The sequence below is a fragment of the Dendropsophus ebraccatus genome, chromosome 9, assembly GCF_027789765.1.
Source record: "Dendropsophus ebraccatus isolate aDenEbr1 chromosome 9, aDenEbr1.pat, whole genome shotgun sequence".
NCBI lineage: Eukaryota > Metazoa > Chordata > Amphibia > Anura > Hylidae > Dendropsophus > Dendropsophus ebraccatus.
The window spans coordinates 121,316,160-121,341,828 of record NC_091462.1 but is presented as its reverse complement, the minus strand read 5'-3'; the positions used below and the strand labels follow the sequence as shown (position 1 = coordinate 121,341,828).

Below are 25,669 nucleotides of genomic sequence, written 5' to 3'. Positions count from 1 at the left end.
CTGGAGGTCACCGGTAAAGGGGCACTCTGTAGGTCACTGGTAAAGGGGCGCTGTGGAGGTGACTGGTAAAGGGGCGCTCTGGAGGTCACTGGTAAAGGGGCGCTCTGGAAGTCACCGGTAAAGGGGCGCTCTGGAGGTCACCGGTAAAGGGGCACTCTGTAGGTCACTGGTAAAGGGGCGCTGTGGAGGTGACTGGTAAAGGGGCGCTCTGGAGGTCACCGGTAAAGGGGCGCTCTGGAGGTCACTGGTAAAGGGGCGCTCTGGAGGTCACCGGTAAAGGGGCGCTCTGGAGGTGACTGGTAAAGGGGCGCTCTGGAGGTCACTGGTAAAGGGGCGCTCTGGAGGTGACTGGTAAAGGGGCGCTCTGGAAGTCACTGGTAAAGGGGCGCTCTGGAGGTGACTGGTAAAGGGGCGCTCTGGGAGTCACTGGTAAAGGGGCGCTCTGGGAGTCACTGGTAAAGGGGCGCTCTGGAGGTCACTGGTAAAGGGGCGCTCTGGAGGTCACTGGTAAAGGGGCGCTCTGGAGGTCACCGGTAAAGGGGCGCTCTGGAGGTGACTGGTAATGGGGCGCTCTGGAGGTGACTGGTAAAGGGGCGCTCTGGAGGTCACTGGTAATGGGGCGCTCTGGAGGTCACTGGTAAAGGGGAGCTCTGGAGGTCACTGGTAATGGGGCGCTCTGGAGGTCACTGGTAAAGGGGCGCTCTGGAGGTCACTGGTAATGGGGCGCTCTGGAGGTCACTGGTAAAGGGGCGCTCTGGAAGTCACTGGTAAAGCAGCGCTCTGGAGGTCACTGGTAAAGGGGCGCTCTGGAGGTGACTGGTAATGGGGCGCTCTGGAGGTGACTGGTAAAGGGGCGCTCTGGGGGTCACTGGTAAAGGGGCGCTCTGGAGGTCACTGGTAAAGGGGCACTCTGGAAGTCACTGGTAAAGGGGCGCTCTGGAGGTCACTGGTAAAGGAGCGCTCTGGAGGTCACTGGTAAAGGGGCGCTCTGGAGGTCACTGGTAAAGGGGCGCTCTGGAGGTCACCGGTAAAGGGGCGCTCTGGAGGTGACTGGTAATGGGGCGCTCTGGAGGTGACTGGTAAAGGGGCGCTCTGGAGGTCACTGGTAAAGGGGCGCTCTGGAGGTGACTGGTAATGGGGCGCTCTGGAGGTGACTGGTAAAGGGGCGCTCTGGAGGTCACTGGTAAAGGGGCGCTCTGGAGGTCACTGGTAAAGGGGCGCTCTGGAGGTCACTGGTAAAGGGGCGCTCTGGAGGTCACCGGTAATGGGGCGCTCTGGAGGTCACCGGTAAAGGGGCGCTCTGGAGGTCACTGGTAAAGGGGCGCTCTTTTCAAGCACTATGTATTTCCCTGGAAATGCGAATCTAGTTGTAATTGTTATCTCCTATAATGTGACAGAACCTAAAGTTTTGTTATTTCATTTCAGTCTATGCGTCGTGCAAATCGTGATACGGCTGGGGGCTACTTCCTGGCCGGGAGAGACATGTCCTGGTTTCCAGTAAGTTTCATATATGTAACTTCTATATAACAACGTGATTCTGATCCTCATGAGAGAGAGGTGATCCCGATCCTCAGCACAGAGAGGTGATCCCGATCCTCAGGACAGAGAGGTGATCCCAATCCTTATTACAGAGAGGTGATCCCAATCCTCATCACAGAGAGGTGATCCCAATCCTTATTACAGAGAGGTGATCCCGATCCTCATCACAGAGAGGTGATCCCAATCCTCATCACAGAGAGGTGATCCCAATCCTCATCACAGAGAGGTGATCCCGATCCTCAGCACAGAGAGGTGATCCCAATCCTTATTACAGAGAGGTGATCCCAATCCTCATCACAGAGAGGTGATCCCGATCCTCATCACAGAGAGGTGATCCCGATCCTCATCACAGAGAGGTGATCCCAATCCTCAGCACAGAGAGGTGATCCCAATCCTCAGCACAGAGAGGTGATCCCGATCCTCATCACAGAGAGGTGATCCCAATCCTCATCACAGAGAGGTGATCCCAATCCTTATTACAGAGAGGTGATCCCAATCCTCATCACAGAGAGGTGATCCCAATCCTTATTAGAGAGAGGTGATCCCGATCCTCATCACAGAGAGGTGATCCCAATCCTCATCACAGAGAGGTGATCCCAATCCTCATCACAGAGAGGTGATCCCGATCCTCAGCACAGAGAGGTGATCCCGATCCTTATTACAGAGAGGTGATCCCAATCCTCATCACAGAGAGGTGATCCCGATCCTCAGCACAGAGAGGTGATCCCAATCCTTATTACAGAGAGGTGATCCCAATCCTCATCACAGAGAGGTGATCCCAATCCTCATCACAGAGAGGTGATCCCAATCCTCATCACAGAGAGGTGATCCCGATCCTCAGCACAGAGAGGTGATCCCAATCCTCAGCACAGAGAGGTGATCCCAATCCTCAGCACAGAGAGGTGATCCCAATCCTCATCACAGAGAGGTGATCCCAATCCTCAGCACAGAGAGGTGATCCCAATCCTCATCACAGAGAGGTGATCCCAATCCTCAGCACAGAGAGGTGATCCCGATCCTCAGCACAAAGAGGTGATCCCAATCCTCAGCACAGAGAGGTGATCCCAATCCTCATCACAGAGAGGTGATCCCAATCCTCAGCACAGAGAGGTGATCCCGATCCTCAGCACAAAGAGGTGATCCCAATCCTCAGCACAGAGAGGTGATCCCAATCCTCAGCACAGAGAGGTGATCCCAATCCTTATTACAGAGAGGTGATCCCGATCCTTATTACAGAGAGGTGATCCCAATCCTCATCACAGAGAGGTGATCCCAATCTTCAGCACAGAGAGGTGATCCCAATCCTTATTACAGAGAGGTGATCCCAATCCTCAGCACAGAGAGGTGATCCCAATCCTTATTACAGAGAGGTGATCCCAATCCTCAGCACAGATAGGTGATCCCAATCCTCAGCACAGAGAGGTGATCCCAATCCTCAGCACAGAGAGGTGATCCCAATCCTTATTACAGAGAGGTGATCCCAATCCTCATCACAGAGAGGTGATCCCAATCCTCAGCACAGATAGGTGATCCCAATCCTTATTACAGAGAGGTGATCCCGATCCTTATTACAGAGAGGTGATCCCAATCCTTATTACAGAGAGGTGATCCCAATCCTCAGCACAGAGAGGTGATCCCGATCCTTATTACAGAGAGGTGATCCCAATCCTCATCACAGAGAGGTGATCCCAATCCTTATTACAGAGAGGTGATCCCAATCCTCATCACAGAGAGGTGATCCCAATCCTCAGCACAGAGATGTGATCCCGATCCTCAGCACAGTGAGGTGATCCCGATCCTCATCACAGAGAGGTGATCCCAATCCTCATCACAGAGAGGTGATCCCAATCCTTATTACAGAGAGGTGATCCCGATCCTTATTACAGAGAGGTGATCCCGATCCTCATCACAGAGAGGTGATCCCAATCCTCATCACAGAGAGGTGATCCCAATCTTCAGCACAGAGAGGTGATCCCAATCTTCAGCACAGAGAGGTGATCCCAATCCTTATTACAGAGAGGTGATCCCGATCCTTATTACAGAGAGGTGATCCCAATCCTCAGCACAGAGAGGTGATCCCAATCCTTATTACAGAGAGGTGATCCCAATCCTCAGCACAGATAGGTGATCCCAATCCTCAGCACAGATAGGTGATCCCAATCCTCAGCACAGAGAGGTGATCCCAATCCTCATCACAGAGAGGTGATCCCAATCCTTATTACAGAGAGGTGATCCCGATCCTTATTACAGAGAGGTGATCCCAACCCTCGTCACAGAGAGGTGATCCCAATCCTTATTACAGAGAGGTGATCCCAATCCTCATCACAGAGAGGTGATCCCAATCCTTATTACAGAGAGGTGATCCCAATCCTCATCACAGAGAGGTGATCCCAATCTTCAGCACAGAGAGGTGATCCCAATCCTTATTACAGAGAGGTGATCCCAATCCTTATTACAGAGAGGTGATCCCGATCCTTATTACAGAGAGGTGATCCCGATCCTCAGCACAGAGAGGTGATCCCGATCCTCAGCACAGAGAGGTGATCCCAATCCTTATTACAGAGAGGTGATCCCAATCCTCAGCACAGAGAGGTGATCCCAATCCTCATCACAGAGAGGTGATCCCAATCCTTATTACAGAGAGGTGATCCCGATCCTTATTACAGAGAGGTGATCCCAATCCTCAGCACAGAGAGGTGATCCCGATCCTCAGCACAGAGAGGTGATCCCAATCCTCAGCACAGAGAGGTGATCCCAATCCTCAGCACAGAGAGGTGATCCCGAACCTCAGCACAGAGAGGTGATCCCAATCCTCATCACAGAGAGGTGATCCCAATCCTTATTACAGAGAGGTGATCCCGATCCTCAGCACAGAAAGGTGATCCCAATCCTCAGCACAGATAGGTGATCCCAATCCTCAGCACAGAGAGGTGATCCCGAACCTCAGCACAGAGAGGTGATCCCAATCCTTATTACAGAGAGGTGATCCCAACCCTTGTCACAGAGAGGTGATCCCAATCCTTATTACAGAGAGGTGATCCCAATCCTTATTACAGAGAGGTGATCCCAATCCTCAGCACAGAGAGGTGATCCCAATCCTTATTACAGAGAGGTGATCCCAATCCTCAGCACAGAGAGGTGATCCCAATCCTTATTACAGAGAGGTGATCCCAATCCTCATCACAGAGAGGTGATCCCAATCCTTATTACAGAGAGGTGATCCCAATCCTTATTACAGAGAGGTGATCCCAATCCTTATTACAGAGAGGTGATCCCAATCCTCAGCACAGAGAGGTGATCCCGATCCTTATTACAGAGAGGTGATCCCAATCCTTATTACAGAGAGGTGATCCCGATCCTTATTACAGAGACGTGATCCCAATCCTCAGCACAGAGAGGTGATCCCAATCCTTATTACAGAGAGGTGATCCCAATCCTCAGCACAGAGAGGTGATCCCAGTCCTTATTACAGAGAGGTGATCCCAATCCTTATTACAGAGAGGTGATCCCAATCCTCAGCACAGAGAGGTGATCCCAATCCTTATTACAGAGAGGTGATCCCGATCCTCAGCACAGAGAGGTGATCCCGATCCTCAGCACAGAGAGGTGATCCCGATCCTCAGCACAGAGAGGTGATCCCAATCCTCAGCACAGAGAGGTGATCCCGATCCTTATTACAGAGAGGTGATCCCGATCCTTATTACAGAGAGGTGATCCCGATCCTCAGCACAGAGGTGATCCCGATCCTCAGCACAGAGAGGTGATCCCAATCCTCAGCACAGAGAGGTGATCCCGATCCTTATTACAGAGAGGTGATCCCGATCCTCAGCACAGAGAGGTGATCCCGATCCTTATTACAGAGAGGTGATCCCGATCCTCAGCACAGAGAGGTGATCCCGATCCTTATTACAGAGAGGTGATCCCAATCCTCAGCACAGAGAGGTGATCCCAATCCTTATTACAGAGAGGTGATCCCGATCCTCAGCACAGAGAGGTGATCCCAATCCTCAGCACAGAGAGGTGATCCCGATCCTTATTACAGAGAGGTGATCCCAATCCTCAGCACAGAGAGGTGATCCCAATCCTCATCACAGAGAGGTGATCCCAATCCTCAGCACAGAGAGGTGATCCCGATCCTTATTACAGAGAGGTGATCCCGATCCTCAGCACAGAGAGGTGATCCCGATCCTCAGCACAGATAGGTGATCCCAATCCTTATTACAGAGAGGTGATCCCGATCCTCAGCACAGAGAGGTGATCCCAATCCTTATTACAGAGAGGTGATCCCAATCCTCATCACAGAGAGGTGATCCCAATCCTCAGCACAGAGATGTGATCCCGATCCTCAATATGGAGAGTTATGTTCATGGTCAGTGAGTAGGCTACACCTCCCCCACCCTCAGATCCCTGACCTATCAGACATGGAAACATAGCAGGTCTGCTCCACAACATGGCCGCCAATAATGATTCTAAATGTCTTTTGCAGGTTGGAGCCTCTCTGTTTGCCAGTAACATTGGCAGCGGTCACTTTGTCGGACTGGCTGGCACCGGGGCGGCCAGCGGCATCGCTGTTGCTGGATTCGAATGGAACGTAAGCACAGAAAGAGAGCCAGGCTTCACCTAGTAGCAGGCGATAAAATGTAGGGGCACACTTTAGCCTTGAGGGGTCACCAGGGCTCCTTGTCTTCTCTTAATATGGGAGACTCCTAGATAGATGGAGATCCCCTCTATGTTTAACTATCTTTATACTATCCTTCAGAGAGAAACCAAGGATAAAGTCTAGCTGAGGGTCCCTCGATGATATGGTGCTAGGAGAAGCCCCCCTGCCACTGACATAGTCTACATATGGCTCTATATCAATGTTCTGCCTTCTGCCCCATTGCCGGTCCTATCTTACCTCCACAGGGGGCACATATAAGCCTTGGCCCCTGATCCACGCTTCCTCTTTACCCAAGGCCACATTCTTGTCGGCACCCAGAAGAGATGGCTCCATGACATTGGGGGGGCTCACCGGGACTTGGGCTGGGCTCACCGGGACTTGGGCTGGGCTCACCGGGACTTGGGCTGAGCTCACCGGGACTTGGGCTGGGCTCACCGGGACTTGGGCTGGGCTCACCGGGACTTGGGCTGGGCTCACCGGGACTTGGGCTGGGCTCACCGGGACTTGGGCTGGGCTCACCGGGACTTGGGCTGGGCTCACCGGGACTTGGGCTGGGCTCACCGGGACTTGGGCTGGGCTCACCGGGACTTGGGCTGGGCTCACCGGGACTTGGGCTGGGCTCACCGGGACTTGGGCTGGGCTCACCGGGACTTGGGCTGGGCTCACCAGGACTTGGGCTGGGCTCACCGGGACTTGGGCTGGGCTCACCGGGACTTGGGCTGGGCTCACCAGGACTTGGGCTGGGCTCATCACTCTCTTCTTGCTTACAGGCTCTCTTTGTGGTGTTGCTGATGGGATGGATTTTCGTTCCAGTTTATCTGACAGCTGAGGTGAGAAGATCCCATCCATTTGTGGAGTTTCTAAAGGCAACAGGAATCCCCAGGATGGATTAATAACCACAGGATGATGTCTCTGTCTACTCTGCAGGTGATGACCATGCCCGAGTATCTGAAGAAGCGTTTCGGAGGGGAGAGGATCCAGCTCTACCTGTCTGTGCTGTCTCTGGCCATGTACATATTCACTAAAATCTCAGTGAGTCCCCTCAGTGATATTACATAGGTTCCTGCAGTCAGCACCTCCAGAGCTGCACTCTGCTAGGGTACAATAAGCTTATGCTCCTGGGTCTCAGTGATATTACATAGGTTCCTGCAGTCAGCACCTCCAGAGCTGCACTCCGCTAGGGTACAATAAGCTTATGCTCCTGGGTCTCAGTGATATTACATAGGTTCCTGCAGTCAGCACCTCCAGAGCTGCACTCCGCTAGGGTACAATAAGCTTATGCTTCTGGGTCTCAGTGATATTACATAGGTTCCTGCAGTCAGTACCTCCAGAGCTGCACTCTGCTAGGGTACAATAAGCTTATGCTCCTATGGGCAGTGTCCAGGTAGATGAGAGTCCTGTGCAATTAGTACAAAAATAGAAGACTTTACTGAATAACGTTGCAGGTCTTGAAAAACATTAGAGATGAGTGAAATACTCGAATTTTTGAATATCGGGTTGTGTATACAGAAATACTCGACTATTCAATTGAATATTGAATCCCATTAAAGTCTATGGGAGAAAAATGCTTGTTTCTTGGAAACCAAAATCCAACCCCTTGGAGGTCACCAAGTCCACAATGACACTACTGGAAATGATGCCGAGACCTCTGGATGCAACTAGGACAGCAGGGGGCGCATGCCTGGCTGCATCTAACACGCCAAAGTCGCCGCATTACGCCACTATCAAAGCCTCTCAGCTATACACTCCAAACACAATATATCCTCTATGAGACGTGGAAAATACACCAGGAAACCTTCTCTCCTCTACATTATCATTGGACAGAAAGACAGACTGTAAGACAAATCACACTGCCAACCACAGATGGCGGGGGAGGGGAATCACACAGCATCCACGGCTAACTATCAGTGTGTGTGTGTGATGTGGTCGTCGGTGAGCCCTCCAATTTAAATTTATATTTTTTTTCTTATCATGGAGAACACAGCACTTCCTGTTTTCTGACACCTGGATACAGTAAGTATAGCTGTTATATAGCAGGAGACTGGACCTGGATACAGTAAGTATAGCTGTTATATAGCAGGAGACTGGACCTGGATACAGTAAGTATAGCTGGTATATAGCAGGAGACTGGGCCTGGATACAGTAAGTATAGCTGGTATATAGCAGGAGACTGGGCCTGGATACAGTAAGTATAGCTGGTATATAGCAGGAGACTGGGCCTGGATACAGTAAGTATAGCTGGTATATAGCAGGAGACTGGGCCTGGATACAGTAAGTATAGCTGTTATATAGCGGCCTTCAGGAGACTGGACCTGGATACAGTAAGTATAGCTGTTATATAGCGGCCTTCAGGAGACTGGACCTGGATACAGTAAGTATAGCTGTTATATAGCAGTCAGGAGACTGGACCTGGATACAGTAAGTATATAGCTGTTTTATAGCAGCCTTCAGGAGACTGGACCTGGATACAGTAAGTATAGCTGGTATATAGCTGCCTTCAGGAGACTGGACCTGGATACAGTAAGTATAGCTGTTATATAGCTGCCTTCAGGAGACTGGACCTGGATACAGTAAGTATAGCTGTTATATAGCTGCCTTCAGGAGACTGGACCTGGATACAGTAAGTATAGCTGTTATATAGCTGCCTTCAGGAGACTGGACCTGGATACAGTAAGTATAGCCGTTATATAGCAGGAGACTGGACCTGGATACAGTAAGTATAGCTGTTATATAGCAGGAGACTGGACCTGGATACAGTAAGTATAGCCGTTATATAGCAGGAGACTGGACCTGGATACAGTAAGTATAGTTGTTATATAGCGGCCTTCAGGAGACTGGACCTGGAAACAGTAAGTATAGCTGTTATATAGCGGCCTTCAGGAGACTGGACCTGGATACAGTAAGTATAGCTGGTATATAGCTGCCTTAAGGAGACTGGACCTGAATACAGTAAGTAGAGCTGTTATATAGCTGCCTTCAGGAGACTGGACCTGGATACAGTAAGTATAGCTGGTATATAGCAGCCTTCAGGAGACTGGACCTGGATACAGTAAGTATAGCTGTTATATAGCTGCCTTCAGGAGACTGGACCTGGATACAGTAAGTATAGCTGTTATATAGCGGTCTTCAGGAGACTGGACCTGGATACAGTAAGTATAGCTGGTATATAGCAGGAGACTGGACCTGGATACAGTAAGTATAGCTGGTATATAGCAGGAGACTGGACCTGGATACAGTAAGTATAGCTGTTATATAGCTGCCTTCAGGAGACTGGACCTGGATACAGTAAGTATAGCTGTTATATAGCGGCCTTCAGGAGACTGGACCTGGATACAGTAGGTATAGCTGTTATATAGCAGGAGACTGGACCTGGATACAGTAAGTATAGCTGTTATATAGCTGCCTTCAGGAGACTGGACCTGGATACAGTAAGTATAGCTGTTATATAGCTGCCTTCAGGAGACTGGACCTGGATACAGTAAGTATAGCTGTTATATAGCAGCCTTCAGGAGACTGGACCTGGATACAGTAAGTAGAGCTGGTATATAGTAGTCAGGAGACTGGACCTGGATACAGTAAGTATAGCTGTTATATAGCAGCCTTCAGGAGACTGGACCTGGATACAGTAAGTAGAGCTGGTATATAGTAGTCAGGAGACTGGACCTGGATACAGTAAGTATAGCTGTTATATAGCAGGAGACTGGGCCTGGATACAGTAAGTATAGCTGTTATATAGCTGCCTTCAGGAGACTGGACCTGGATACAGTAAGTATAGCTGTTATATAGCAGCCTTCAGGAGACTGGACGTGGATACAGTAAGTATAGCTGTTATATAGCTGCCTTCAGGAGACTGGACCTGGATACAGTAAGTATAGCTGTCATATAGCAGCCTTCAGGAGACTGGACCTGGATACAGTAAGTAGAGCTGTTATATAGCTGCCTTCAGGAGACTGGACCTGGATACAGTAAGTAGAGCTGGTATATAGTAGTCAGGAGACTGGACCTGGATACAGTAAGTATAGCTGTTATATAGCAGGAGACTGGGCCTGGATACAGTAAGTATAGCTGTTATATAGCAGCCTTCAGGAGACTGGACCTGGATACAGTAAGTATAGCTGTTATATAGCTGCCTTCAGGAGACTGGACCTGGATACAGTAAGTATAGCTGTTATATAGCTGCCTTTAAGAGAAACAGATCACTGATCTCAGGGAGACCAGCCAAACGACAACACTGCCGGCTGCTAATGAAAGCGCTCAATGCAGTGAAGTCCTAGGTGCATTGCCCCCTGGGAAACATGATTATGCAAAAGAGGAGCCCGTGGAGCCTCATTGAAGAGTCTCAAACACAGGACTAGCCAGATATCCCTCCGGGAAGGTTTATCCCTTGTCATTACACTGACTTACAGGGCCACTTAATATGGTGGATTTGGTGGTTTCCTAACAGGAGCCGCCCCATGGCGCCCATAAGGGATGAGAAAAAATAAGTGATCCTCGTACTCATGTATAGACTCTAGTCTGACTGCCTTCTGCCCCCTAGTTGCATAGAACCCATACCAGGTGGATAGCACAAGCCCCAGTTGTCTGTTATCTGGGTGTAGTTGTCCTGCGCTGCGCAGTAGGATATGTAGATCTATTCTGGTAGCTTTGTCCTACTGGTGCCGGTTCCTCTTGCTTCAGGAGACTGCCCTGCATGGTTTTAAAAGGTTCCTGGCGTGGGCTAGGGTGATCCTATGTGGCTTCTCTCCCCAAAGTGGAGCTTAGCACTGCATAACTGTGGTAGTGGCTTGCATAAAGAAAATCTCTCTCTACTATCTCTGGTCCCTGTCCCTTCTGCAGGAACTAGTCTCACTCTGAAAACTTGTCTAAGACTGAGTCACTTTCGCCACCAGTGTAACTCCTCCTACAGGGTAAATCTAAACTCTCCTGTGAGTGGTGGGGCTGAGCGTGGGTGAGAGAGAAGAAGGATAGGATAAGCAGAAAGAGCACCTGTGACTAATCAGCATACAACACATCGAATAACACAGTTAACCCTTTTGACTCTACAGCCAGGGCCGGACTGGGACTTAAAATCAGCCCTGGCACTCAAACCTCAGCAGCCCACATATAACTTATCTTCCTTGATATATTACCAGTGGAAGTGTCACCTCCTGCCCCCGCCCCTTCCTGTCTGAATGACATACATGGCTGGTAATGAAAATAATTATTATAAATGTCATAAGTGATAAAGTGCTATTACATCCAGTGACTCACACGAGGTGTCTTCTGTCAGCAGTGGATTCCCAGATCAGAGCCCCCATAACAATGTGACTAATCTGTAGGACCCAGTAATAATGCTCAAGTAATGTCAAATAATAATGCCCCCTTCCTCAATAGCAATGCCCCATGTACTCAGTAATAATGCCCCCTGTAGCCAGATATAGTACCTTCTCTAGTGTTAAACAATGCCCCCTGTAGCCATTAATAATGCTTCTTCTGACCAGATATGCCCCCTGTTGCTAGAGGCAATGCTTCTTGTAGACAAACGTGCCCCATGCAACCAAGTATGCTCCTGTGGTCAGATACAACGGCCCCTGTAGAACGGTATGTCACTTATAGTCAGATATGTCACCTGCAGCCTTGTGTGCCCCTCATAGTGAGGTATATACACTGTAGTCAGATATGTCACCTGCAGCCTTGTGTGCCCCTCATAGTGATATATAACTCCTGGAGCCAAATATGCCCCTTGTAGCCAGGTATGCCCCCCTGCAGACATATGCCACTTGTGATCAGGTATACCGAGATAGATAGATAGATAGATAGATAGGAGATAGATAGATAGATAGGAGATAGATAGATAGATAGATAGATAGATAGATAGATAGATAGATAGGAGATAGATAGATAGATAGATAGGAGATAGATAGGAGATAGATAGGAGATAGATAGGAGATAGATAGATAGGAGATAGATAGATAGATAGATAGATAGATAGATAGATAGGAGATAGATAGGAGATAGATAGATAGGAGATAGATAGATAGGAGATAGATAGATAGGAGATAGATAGATAGATAGGAGATAGATAGATAGGAGATAGATAGGAGATAGATAGATAGATAGGAGATAGATAGGAGATAGATAGATAGATAGATAGATAGATAGATAGGAGATAGATAGATAGATAGATAGATAGGAGATAGATAGATAGATAGATAGATATGAGATAGATAGATAGATAGATAGATAGATAGATAGATAGATAGATAGATAGATAGGAGATAGATAGATAGATAGATAGATAGATAGGAGATAGATAGATAGGAGATAGATAGATAGATAGATAGGAGATAGATAGATAGATAGATAGATAGATAGATAGATAGATAGATAGATAGATAGATAGATAGGAGATGGATAGGAGATAGATAGATAGATAGATAGATAGATAGATAGATAGATAGGAGATAGATAGATAGGAGATAGATAGGAGATAGATAGAAGATAGATAGATAGATAGATAGATAGATAGATAGGAGATAGATAGATAGATAGATAGATAGATAGATAGATAGGAGATAGATAGATAGATAGATAGATAGATAGATAGATAGGAGATAGATAGGAGATATATAGATAGATAGGAGATAGGAGATAGATAGATAAGAGATAGATAGATAGGAGATAGATAGATAGATAGATAGGAGATAGATAGATAGGAGATAGATAGATAGATAGGAGATAGATAGATAGATAGATAGATAGATAGGAGATAGATAGGAGATAGATAGATAGATAGATAGATAGATAGATAGATAGATAGGAGATAGATAGATAGGAGATAGATAGATAGATAGATAGATAGATAGATAGATAGATAGGAGATAGATAGATAGATAGATAGATAGATAGATAGATAGATAGATAGATAGGAGATAGATAGGAGATAGATAGATAGGAGATAGATAGATAGATAGGAGATAGATAGATAGATAGATAGATAGATAGGAGATAGATAGATAGATAGATAGATAGATAGATAGATAGATAGATAGGAGATAGATAGATAGGAGATAGATAGATAGATAGATAGATAGATAGATAGATAGATAGGAGATAGATAGATAGATAGATAGATAGATAGATAGATAGATAGATAGGAGATAGATAGGAGATAGATAGATAGGAGATAGATAGATAGATAGATAGGAGATAGATAGATAGATAGATAGATAGATAGATAGATAGATAGATAGATAGATAGATAGGAGATAGATAGATAGATAGGAGATAGATAGATAGATAGGAGATAGATAGATAGGAGATAGATAGATAGGAGATAGATAGATAGGAGATAGATAGATAGATAGGAGATAGATAGATAGGAGATAGATAGATAGATAGGAGATAGATAGGATAGGAGATAGATAGATAGATAGATAGATAGAAGATAGATAGATAGGAGATAGATAGGAGATAGATAGATAGATAGATAGATAGATAGATAGATAGATAGATAGATAGATAGGAGATAGATAGGAGATAGATAGATAGATAGATAGATAGGAGATAGATAGATAGGAGATAGATAGATAGATAGATAGATAGATAGATAGATAGATAGATAGATAGGAGATAGATAGATAGGAGATAGATAGATAGGAGATAGATAGATAGATAGATAGATAGATAGATAGATAGATAGATAGGAGATAGATAGATAGGAGATAGATAGATAGATAGATAGATAGATAGATAGATAGATAGGAGATAGATAGATAGGAGATAGATAGATAGATAGATAGATAGATAGATAGATAGATAGGAGATAGATAGATAGATAGATAGATAGATAGATAGATAGATAGATAGGAGATAGATAGATAGATAGATAGGAGATAGATAGATAGGAGATAGATAGATAGATAGATAGATAGATAGGAGATAGATAGATAGGAGATAGATAGATAGATAGATAGATAGATAGATAGATAGATAGATAGGAGATAGATAGATAGATAAGAGATAGATAGGAGATAGATAGATAGGAGATAGATAGATAGATAGATAGATAGGAGATAGATAGATAGATAGGAGATAGATAGATAGATAGATAGGAGATAGATAGATAGGAGATAGATAGATAGATAGGAGATAGATAGATAGATAGATAGGAGATAGATAGATAGGAGATAGATAGATAGGAGATAGATAGATAGATAGATAAGAGATAGATAGGAGATAGATAGATAGATAGGAGATAGATAGATAGATAGATAGATAGATAGGAGATAGATAGATAGGAGATAGATAGATAGATAGATAGATAGATAGATAAATAGGAGATAGATAGATAGATAGATAGATAGATAGATAGATAGATAGATAGATAGATAAATAGGAGATAGATAGATAGCAGGGGCTGGCTGGCAAATTTTAGCCTGGGGGGCAAGCACACAGCAGTGGCCCATGAGTAGCCGGCTAGCGGCCCATCATTCAAGGACCACTCTGGCCCTCACTTATTATTACGCTCCCCAAAAGGAAGGTAGATGCCACCCGGACCTGTACTTCCTCCAGCGGCAATGTTCTGACACTTTGGATAACACATTCGGCCCTTCCAGTCATTTGTGACCAGGGATTTCCTCCTGCTCGCTGTGAAGGGGTCGGAAGTCACTTTCCTGTATAAGTCTATGGGACGGCTCAGCACTGACACGGAACCATAGTCCCATAGACTTACATTGACAAGGTGACTTCTGGCCCCTTCACACAGAGCAGTAGGAATTCCCTGTCACAAATGACCAGCAGGGCTGGAGACGTTATCCGAATTGTTGGAACATCGCCGCTGGCAGAAGTACAGGCCGGGGTACCATCTACCCTCCCTGCACTGATGTGAGGAGGGTAGTAAGGGCTGGAGTGCTCCTTAAAGGGAACCAATTGGCACAGTTGTGATGATATGGTTTTCAGCTGCACAGTATAGAGCTACTGTTCAGCTCCCTGAGGCTACCAGTCACTGAGTATAAGATGGTGGGAAAGCTGGGTGACCATATTATACTGAGTACAAGATGCTGGGAAAGCTGGGTGACCTCCATCATTCTGAGTATAAGATGGTGGGAAAGCTGGGTGACCTCCATCATACTGAGTATAAGATGGTGGGAAAGCTGGGTGACCTCCATCATTCTGAGTATAAGATGCTGGGAAAGCTGGGTGACCATATTATACTGAGTATAAGATGCTGGGAAAGCTGGGTGACCATATTATACTGAGTACAAGATCCTGTGAAAGCTGGGTGACCATATTATACTGACTACAAGATGCTGGGAAAGCTGGGTGACCATATTATACTGATTACAAGATCCTGGGAAAGCTGGGTGACCATATTATACTGAGTACAAGATGGTGGGAAAGCTGGGTGACCTCCATTATTCTAAGTATAAGATGGTGGGAAAGCTGGGTGACCTCCATCATACTGAGTATAAGATGGTGGGAAAGCTGGGTGACCTCCATTATTCTGAGTATAAGATGCTGGGAAAGCTGGGTGACCATATTATACTGAGTACAAGATGGTGGGAAAGCTGGGTGACCATATTATACTGAGTACAAGATCCTGGTAAAGCTGGGTGACCTCCATCATTCTGAGTATAAGATGCTGGGAAAGCTGGGTGACCTTCATCATACTAAGTATAAGATAATGGGAAAGCTGGGTGACCATATTATACTGAGTACAAGATCCTGGTAAAGCTGGGTGACCTCCATCATTCTGAGTATAAGATGTTGGGAAAGCTGGGTGACCATATTATACTGAGTACAAGATCCTGGTAAAGCTGGGTGACCTCCATCATTCTGAGTATAAGATGTTGGGAAAGCTGGGTGACCATATTATACTGAGCACAAGATCCTGGTAAAGCTGGGTGACCTCCATCATTCTGAGTATAAGATGCTGGGAAAGCTGGGTGACCATATTATACTGAGTACAAGATCCTGGGAAAGCTGGGTGACCTCCATCTTTCTGAGTATAAGATGGTGGGAAAGCTGGGTGACCATATTATACTGAGTACAAGATGGTGGGAAAGCTGGGTGACCATATTATACTGAGTACAAGATGGTGGGAAAGCTGGGTGACCATATTATACTGGGTACAAGATGGTGGGAAAGCTGGGTGACCTCCATATACTGAGTACAAGATGGTGGGAAAGCTGGGTGACCATATTATACTGAGTAAGAGATGGTGGGAAAGCTGGGTGACCATATTATACTGAGTACAAGATGGTGGGAAAGCTGGGTGACCTCCATTATTCTAAGTATAAGATGGTGGGAAAGCTGGGTGACCATATTATACTGAGTACAAGATGGTGGGAAAGCTGGGTGACCATATTATACTGAGTACAAGATCCTGGTAAAGCTGGGTGACCTCCATCATTCTGAGTATAAGATGTTGGGAAAGCTGGGTGACCATATTATACTGAGCACAAGATCCTGGTAAAGCTGGGTGACCTCCATCATTCTGAGTATAAGATGCTGGGAAAGCTGGGTGACCATATTATACTGAGTACAAGATCCTGGGAAAGCTGGGTGACCTCCATCTTTCTGAGTATAAGATGGTGGGAAAGCTGGGTGACCATATTATACTGAGTACAAGATGGTGGGAAAGCTGGGTGACCATATTATACTGAGTACAAGATGGTGGGAAAGCTGGGTGACCATATTATACTGGGTACAAGATGGTGGGAAAGCTGGGTGACCTCCATATACTGAGTACAAGATGGTGGGAAAGCTGGGTGACCATATTATACTGAGTAAGAGATGGTGGGAAAGCTGGGTGACCATATTATACTGAGTACAAGATGGTGGGAAAGCTGGGTGACCTCCATTATTCTAAGTATAAGATGGTAGGAAAGCTGGGTGACCATATTATACTGAGTACAAGATGGTGGGAAAGCTGGGTGACCATATTATACTGAGTATAAGATCCTGGGAAAGCTGGGTGACCATATTATACTGGGTACAAGATGGTGGGAAAGCTGGGTGACCTCCATATACTGAGTACAAGATGGTGGGAAAGCTGGGTGACCATATTATACTGAGTAAGAGATGGTGGGAAAGCTGGGTGACCATATTATACTGAGTACAAGATGGTGGGAAAGCTGGGTGACCTCCATTATTCTAAGTATAAGATGGTGGGAAAGCTGGGTGACCATATTATACTGAGTACAAGATGGTGGGAAAGCTGGGTGACCATATTATACTGGGTACAAGATGGTGGGAAAGCTGGGTGACCTCCATATACTGAGTACAAGATGGTGGGAAAGCTGGGTGACCATATTATACTGAGTAAGAGATGGTGGGAAAGCTGGGTGACCATATTATACTGAGTACAAGATGGTGGGAAAGCTGGGTGACCTCCATTATTCTAAGTATAAGATGGTGGGAAAGCTGGGTGACCATATTATACTGAGTACAAGATGGTGGGAAAGCTGGGTGACCATATTATACTGAGTACAAGATCCTGGTAAAGCTGGGTGACCTCCATCATTCTGAGTATAAGATGTTGGGAAAGCTGGGTGACCATATTATACTGAGCACAAGATCCTGGGAAAGCTGGGTGACCTCCATCATTCTGAGTATAAGATGCTGGGAAAGCTGGGTGACCATATTATACTGAGTACAAGATCCTGGGAAAGCTGGGTGACCTCCATCTTTCTGAGTATAAGATGGTGGGAAAGCTGGGTGACCATATTATACTGAGTACAAGATGGTGGGAAAGCTGGGTGACCATATTATACTGAGTACAAGATGGTGGGAAAGCTGGGTGACCATATTATACTGGGTACAAGATGGTGGGAAAGCTGGGTGACCTCCATATACTGAGTACAAGATGGTGGGAAAGCTGGGTGACCATATTATACTGAGTAAGAGATGGTGGGAAAGCTGGGTGACCATATTATACTGAGTACAAGATGGTGGGAAAGCTGGGTGACCTCCATTATTCTAAGTATAAGATGGTGGGAAAGCTGGGTGACCATATTATACTGAGTACAAGATGCTGGGAAAGCTGGGTGACCTCCATCATTCTGAGTATAAGATGGTGGGAAAGCTGGGTGACCTCCATCATACTGAGTATAAGATGGTGGGAAAGCTGGGTGACCTCCATCATTCTGAGTATAAGATGCTGGGAAAGCTGGGTGACCATATTATACTGAGTATAAGATGCTGGGAAAGCTGGGTGACCATATTATACTGAGTACAAGATCCTGTGAAAGCTGGGTGACCATATTATACTGACTACAAGATGCTGGGAAAGCTGGGTGACCATATTATACTGATTACAAGATCCTGGGAAAGCTGGGTGACCATATTATACTGAGTACAAGATGGTGGGAAAGCTGGGTGACCTCCATTATTCTAAGTATAAGATGGTGGGAAAGCTGGGTGACCTCCATCATACTGAGTATAAGATGGTGGGAAAGCTGGGTGACCTCCATTATTCTGAGTATAAGATGCTGGGAAAGCTGGGTGACCATATTATACTGAGTACAAGATGGTGGGAAAGCTGGGTGACCATATTATACTGAGTACAAGATCCTGGTAAAGCTGGGTGACCTCCATCATTCTGAGTATAAGATGCTGGGAAAGCTGGGTGACCTTCATCATACTAAGTATAAGATAATGGGAAAGCTGGGTGACCATATTATACTGAGTACAAGATCCTGGTAAAGCTGGGTGACCTCCATCATTCTGAGTATAAGATGTTGGGAAAGCTGGGTGACCATATTATACTGAGTACAAGATCCTGGTAAAGCTGGGTGACCTCCATCATTCTGAGTATAAGATGTTGGGAAAGCTGGGTGACCATATTATACTGAGCACAAGATCCTGGTAAAGCTGGGTGACCTCCATCATTCTGAGTATAAGATGCTGGGAAAGCTGGGTGACCATATTATACTGAGTACAAGATCCTGGGAAAGCTGGGTGACCTCCATCTTTCTGAGTATAAGATGGTGGGAAAGCTGGGTGACCATATTATACTGAGTACAAGATGGTGGGAAAGCTGGGTGACCATATTATACTGAGTACAAGATGGTGGGAAAGCTGGGTGACCATATTATACTGGGTACAAGATGGTGGGAAAGCTGGGTGACCTCCATATACTGAGTACAAGATGGTGGGAAAGCTGGGTGACCATATTATACTGAGTAAGAGATGGTGGGAAAGCTGGGTGACCATATTATACTGAGTACAAGATGGTGGGAAAGCTGGGTGACCTCCATTATTCTAAGTATAAGATGGTGGGAAAGCTGGGTGACCATATTATACTGAGTACAAGATGGTGGGAAAGCTGGGTGACCATATTATACTGAGTACAAGATCCTGGTAAAGCTGGGTGACCTCCATCATTCTGAGTATAAGATGTTGGGAAAGCTGGGTGACCATATTATACTGAGCACAAGATCCTGGTAAAGCTGGGTGACCTCCATCATTCTGAGTATAAGATGCTGGGAAAGCTGGGTGACCATATTATACTGAGTACAAGATCCTGGGAAAGCTGGGTGACCTCCATCTTTCTGAGTATAAGATGGTGGGAAAGCTGGGTGACCATATTATACTGAGTACAAGATGGTGGGAAAGCTGGGTGACCATATTATACTGAGTACAAGATGGTGGGAAAGCTGGGTGACCATATTATACTGGGTACAAGATGGTGGGAAAGCTGGGTGACCTCCATATACTGAGTACAAGATGGTGGGAAAGCTGGGTGACCATATTATACTGAGTAAGAGATGGTGGGAAAGCTGGGTGACCATATTATACTGAGTACAAGATGGTGGGAAAGCTGGGTGACCTCCATTATTCTAAGTATAAGATGGTAGGAAAGCTGGGTGACCATATTATACTGAGTACAAGATGGTGGGAAAGCTGGGTGACCATATTATACTGAGTATAAGATCCTGGGAAAGCTGGGTGACCATATTATACTGGGTACAAGATGGTGGGAAAGCTGGGTGACCTCCATATACTGAGTACAAGATGGTGGGAAAGCTGGGTGACCATATTATACTGAGTAAGAGATGGTGGGAAAGCTGGGTGACCATATTATACTGAGTACAAGATGGTGGGAAAGCTGGGTGACCTCCATTATTCTAAGTATAAGATGGTGGGAAAGCTGGGTGACCATATTATACTGAGTACAAGATGGTGGGAAAGCTGGGTGACCATATTATACTGGGTACAAGATGGTGGGAAAGCTGGGTGACCTCCATATACTGAGTACAAGATGGTGGGAAAGCTGGGTGACCATATTATACTGAGTAAGAGATGGTGGGAAAGCTGGGTGACCATATTATACTGAGTACAAGATGGTGGGAAAGCTGGGTGACCTCCATTATTCTAAGTATAAGATGGTGGGAAAGCTGGGTGACCATATTATACTGAGTACAAGATGGTGGGAAAGCTGGGTGACCATATTATACTGAGTACAAGATCCTGGTAAAGCTGGGTGACCTCCATCATTCTGAGTATAAGATGTTGGGAAAGCTGGGTGACCATATTATACTGAGCACAAGATCCTGGTAAAGCTGGGTGACCTCCATCATTCTGAGTATAAGATGCTGGGAAAGCTGGGTGACCATATTATACTGAGTACAAGATCCTGGGAAAGCTGGGTGACCTCCATCTTTCTGAGTATAAGATGGTGGGAAAGCTGGGTGACCATATTATACTGAGTACAAGATGGTGGGAAAGCTGGGTGACCATATTATACTGAGTACAAGATGGTGGGAAAGCTGGGTGACCATATTATACTGGGTACAAGATGGTGGGAAAGCTGGGTGACCTCCATATACTGAGTACAAGATGGTGGGAAAGCTGGGTGACCATATTATACTGAGTAAGAGATGGTGGGAAAGCTGGGTGACCATATTATACTGAGTACAAGATGGTGGGAAAGCTGGGTGACCTCCATTATTCTAAGTATAAGATGGTAGGAAAGCTGGGTGACCATATTATACTGAGTACAAGATGCTGGGAAAGCTGGGTGACCTCCATCATTCTGAGTATAAGATGGTGGGAAAGCTGGGTGACCTCCATCATACTGAGTATAAGATGGTGGGAAAGCTGGGTGACCTCCATCATTCTGAGTATAAGATGCTGGGAAAGCTGGGTGACCATATTATACTGAGTATAAGATGCTGGGAAAGCTGGGTGACCATATTATACTGAGTACAAGATCCTGTGAAAGCTGGGTGACCATATTATACTGACTACAAGATGCTGGGAAAGCTGGGTGACCATATTATACTGATTACAAGATCCTGGGAAAGCTGGGTGACCATATTATACTGAGTACAAGATGGTGGGAAAGCTGGGTGACCTCCATTATTCTAAGTATAAGATGGTGGGAAAGCTGGGTGACCTCCATCATACTGAGTATAAGATGGTGGGAAAGCTGGGTGACCTCCATTATTCTGAGTATAAGATGCTGGGAAAGCTGGGTGACCATATTATACTGAGTACAAGATGGTGGGAAAGCTGGGTGACCATATTATACTGAGTACAAGATCCTGGTAAAGCTGGGTGACCTCCATCATTCTGAGTATAAGATGCTGGGAAAGCTGGGTGACCTTCATCATACTAAGTATAAGATAATGGGAAAGCTGGGTGACCATATTATACTGAGTACAAGATCCTGGTAAAGCTGGGTGACCTCCATCATTCTGAGTATAAGATGTTGGGAAAGCTGGGTGACCATATTATACTGAGTACAAGATCCTGGTAAAGCTGGGTGACCTCCATCATTCTGAGTATAAGATGTTGGGAAAGCTGGGTGACCATATTATACTGAGCACAAGATCCTGGTAAAGCTGGGTGACCTCCATCATTCTGAGTATAAGATGCTGGGAAAGCTGGGTGACCATATTATACTGAGTACAAGATCCTGGGAAAGCTGGGTGACCTCCATCTTTCTGAGTATAAGATGGTGGGAAAGCTGGGTGACCATATTATACTGAGTACAAGATGGTGGGAAAGCTGGGTGACCATATTATACTGAGTACAAGATGGTGGGAAAGCTGGGTGACCATATTATACTGGGTACAAGATGGTGGGAAAGCTGGGTGACCTCCATATACTGAGTACAAGATGGTGGGAAAGCTGGGTGACCATATTATACTGAGTAAGAGATGGTGGGAAAGCTGGGTGACCATATTATACTGAGTACAAGATGGTGGGAAAGCTGGGTGACCTCCATTATTCTAAGTATAAGATGGTGGGAAAGCTGGGTGACCATATTATACTGAGTACAAGATGGTGGGAAAGCTGGGTGACCATATTATACTGAGTACAAGATCCTGGTAAAGCTGGGTGACCTCCATCATTCTGAGTATAAGATGTTGGGAAAGCTGGGTGACCATATTATACTGAGCACAAGATCCTGGTAAAGCTGGGTGACCTCCATCATTCTGAGTATAAGATGCTGGGAAAGCTGGGTGACCATATTATACTGAGTACAAGATCCTGGGAAAGCTGGGTGACCTCCATCTTTCTGAGTATAAGATGGTGGGAAAGCTGGGTGACCATATTATACTGAGTACAAGATGGTGGGAAAGCTGGGTGACCATATTATACTGAGTACAAGATGGTGGGAAAGCTGGGTGACCATATTATACTGGGTACAAGATGGTGGGAAAGCTGGGTGACCTCCATATACTGAGTACAAGATGGTGGGAAAGCTGGGTGACCATATTATACTGAGTAAGAGATGGTGGGAAAGCTGGGTGACCATATTATACTGAGTACAAGATGGTGGGAAAGCTGGGTGACCTCCATTATTCTAAGTATAAGATGGTAGGAAAGCTGGGTGACCATATTATACTGAGTACAAGATGGTGGGAAAGCTGGGTGACCATATTATACTGAGTATAAGATCCTGGGAAAGCTGGGTGACCATATTATACTGAGTACAAGATGGTCAGAAAGCTGGGTGACCTCCATCATTCTGAGTATAAGATGGTGGGAAAGCTGGGTGACCTTCATCATACTAAATATAAGATAATGGGAAAGCTGGGTGACCATATTATACTGAGTAGAAGATGGTGGGAAAGCTGGGTGACCATATTATACTGAGTAGAAGATGGTGGGAAAGCTGGGTGACCTCCATTATTCTGAGTATAAGATGCTGGGAAAGCTGGGTGACCTCCATCATTCTGAGCACAATATGCTGGGAAAGCTGGGTGACCTTCATCATACTAAATATAAGATAGTGGGGAAAGCTGGGTGACCACATCATACTGACTACAATACAATATGCTGGGAAACTGGGGTTTCTGTATTTTCACTATAGTTTTTATCACTTTTGCTGGAAGTCTAAAATTATATTATCACTGGAGTTTTCCTGTGCAATGTCACCAGAAAAAAATGTTTCATATGTCATAAAAACATATAAAAAAATGTTATTGGTCAGAGTGTGAATGTTCAGACAGCAATTAATCAGAACAAACTGGGAGAGGTCCGTGCTCCGTATGTTCCCTCAGCTCTGTGTCACATGACGGTCACATAATGGAAGTCTTCGGGGACATCTTGCTAAAATGGAGGAGTGGGGAGTGAGGCTCTGGCAGTTCATGTAAAATAGTGCAGCCTGCAGAACCTATTCTTCTGTGTTCTCAGAGTTGTATCTCAGAGCTGGATAAAGGTCAGTGACAGACCGAAACACGTCGCGCTATCAAACAGAACAATTGAGTCCCATCTTTGTGTGATGCTCCTAATGCGATTACACTGGTCTCTTGGACGTCGACCTGTGCTGACCCTCCTACGGGTTTCTCCTTTGGTTCCTGTGATCTTTTCTGAGATACAACTCTGCATGTTTCTACCCACCTTCGGTGGCTGCAACCTGAGGGATAGCGCGGTCCCTGTCTGATTGACATCATATACCTACAGTAGAGTTGTGCCTATCATTTGCACAACTCCACAAGGTGAGTGCCTCCATTTCCCACTGGAATAGACACACTAGCCCACCACATTATTGCACCAGGAGGCCCCCCCCCTCTCCTTTTGTTTCCTATTTGTTCAAATGACACCATGCCAGAACCCAGATGTGCCTTATTAATATCAATGGGGCCCATATAGTTCTGTATGGGTGTATATTGTTCTGTATGGCTCTGTATGGGTGTATATTGTACTGTATAGGTGTATATTGTACTGTATGGCTCTGTATGGGTGTATATTGTGCTGTACGGTTCTGTATGGGTGTATATTGCACTGTATTGTTCTGTATGGGTGTATATTGTACTGTATGGTTCTGTATGGGTGTATATTGTACTGTATGGGTGTATATTGTACTGTACGGTTCTGTATGGGTGTATATTGTACTGTATGGTTCTGTATGGGTGTATATTGTACTGTATGGGTGTATATTGTACTGTATGGTTCTGTAGGGGTGTATATTATACTGTATGGGTGTATATTGTACTGTACGGTTCTGTATGGGTGTATATTGCACTGTATGGTTCTGTATAGGTGTATATTGTACTGTATGGTTCTGTATGGGTGTATATTGTACTGTATGGTACTGTATGGGTGTATATTGCACTGTATGGTTCTGTATGGGTGTATATTGTACTGTATAGGTGTATATTGTACTGTATGGTTCTGTATGGGTGTATATTGTACTGTATGGGTGTATATTGTACTGTATGGGTGTATATTGTACTGTATGGTTCTGTATGGGTGTATATTGTACTGTATGGGTGCATATTGTTCTGTATGGGTGTATATTGTACTGTATCGTTCTGTATGGGTGTATATTGTACTGTATGGTTCTGTATGGGTGTATATTGTACTGTATGGTTCTGTATGGGTGTATATTGTACTGTATGGGTGTATATTGTACTGTATGGGTGTATATTGTACTGTATGGTTCTGTATGGGTGTATATTGTACTGTATGGGTGTATATTGTACTGTATAGTTCTGTATAGGTGTATATTGTACTGTATGGTTCTGTATGGTGTATATTGTACTGTATGGGTGTATATTGCTCTGTATGGGTGTATATTGTACTGTATGGGTGTATATTGTACTGTATGGGTGTATATTGTGCTGTATGGTTCTGTATAGGTGTATATTGTACTGTATGGTTCTGTATGGGTGTATATTGCTCTGTATGGCTCTGTATGGGTGTATATTGTACTGTATGGTTCTGTATAGGTGTATATTGTACTGTATGGGTGTATATTGTACTGTATAGTTCTGTATGGGTGTATATTGTACTGTATGGGTGTATATTGTACTGTATGGTTCTGTATAGGTGTATATTGTACTGTATGGGTGTATATTGTACTGTATGGTTCTGTATAGGTGTATATTGTACTGTATGGTTCTGTATGGGTGTATATTGTACTGTATGGTTCTGTATGGTGTATATTGTACTGTATGGGTGTATATTGTACTGTATGGTTCTGTATGGGTGTATATTGTACTGTAAGGGTGTATATTGTACTGTATGGCT

General features: G+C 45.3%; 1 protein-coding gene across 1 annotated transcript in view; it reads left to right on the top strand.

Moving 5' to 3' along the window:
• The window catches only part of SLC5A2 (solute carrier family 5 member 2), a 196,748-nt gene that overhangs the window by 49,960 nt on the left and 121,119 nt on the right, over positions 1-25,669 (top strand). The window contains exons 2-5 of the mRNA XM_069984784.1: positions 1,426-1,497; positions 6,026-6,130; positions 6,970-7,029; positions 7,127-7,231. Of these exons, the coding sequence (XP_069840885.1) occupies positions 1,429-1,497; positions 6,026-6,130; positions 6,970-7,029; positions 7,127-7,231 (339 nt within the window). The 5' untranslated portion in view covers positions 1,426-1,428. The remainder of the gene's footprint in view (positions 1-1,425; positions 1,498-6,025; positions 6,131-6,969; positions 7,030-7,126; positions 7,232-25,669) is intronic.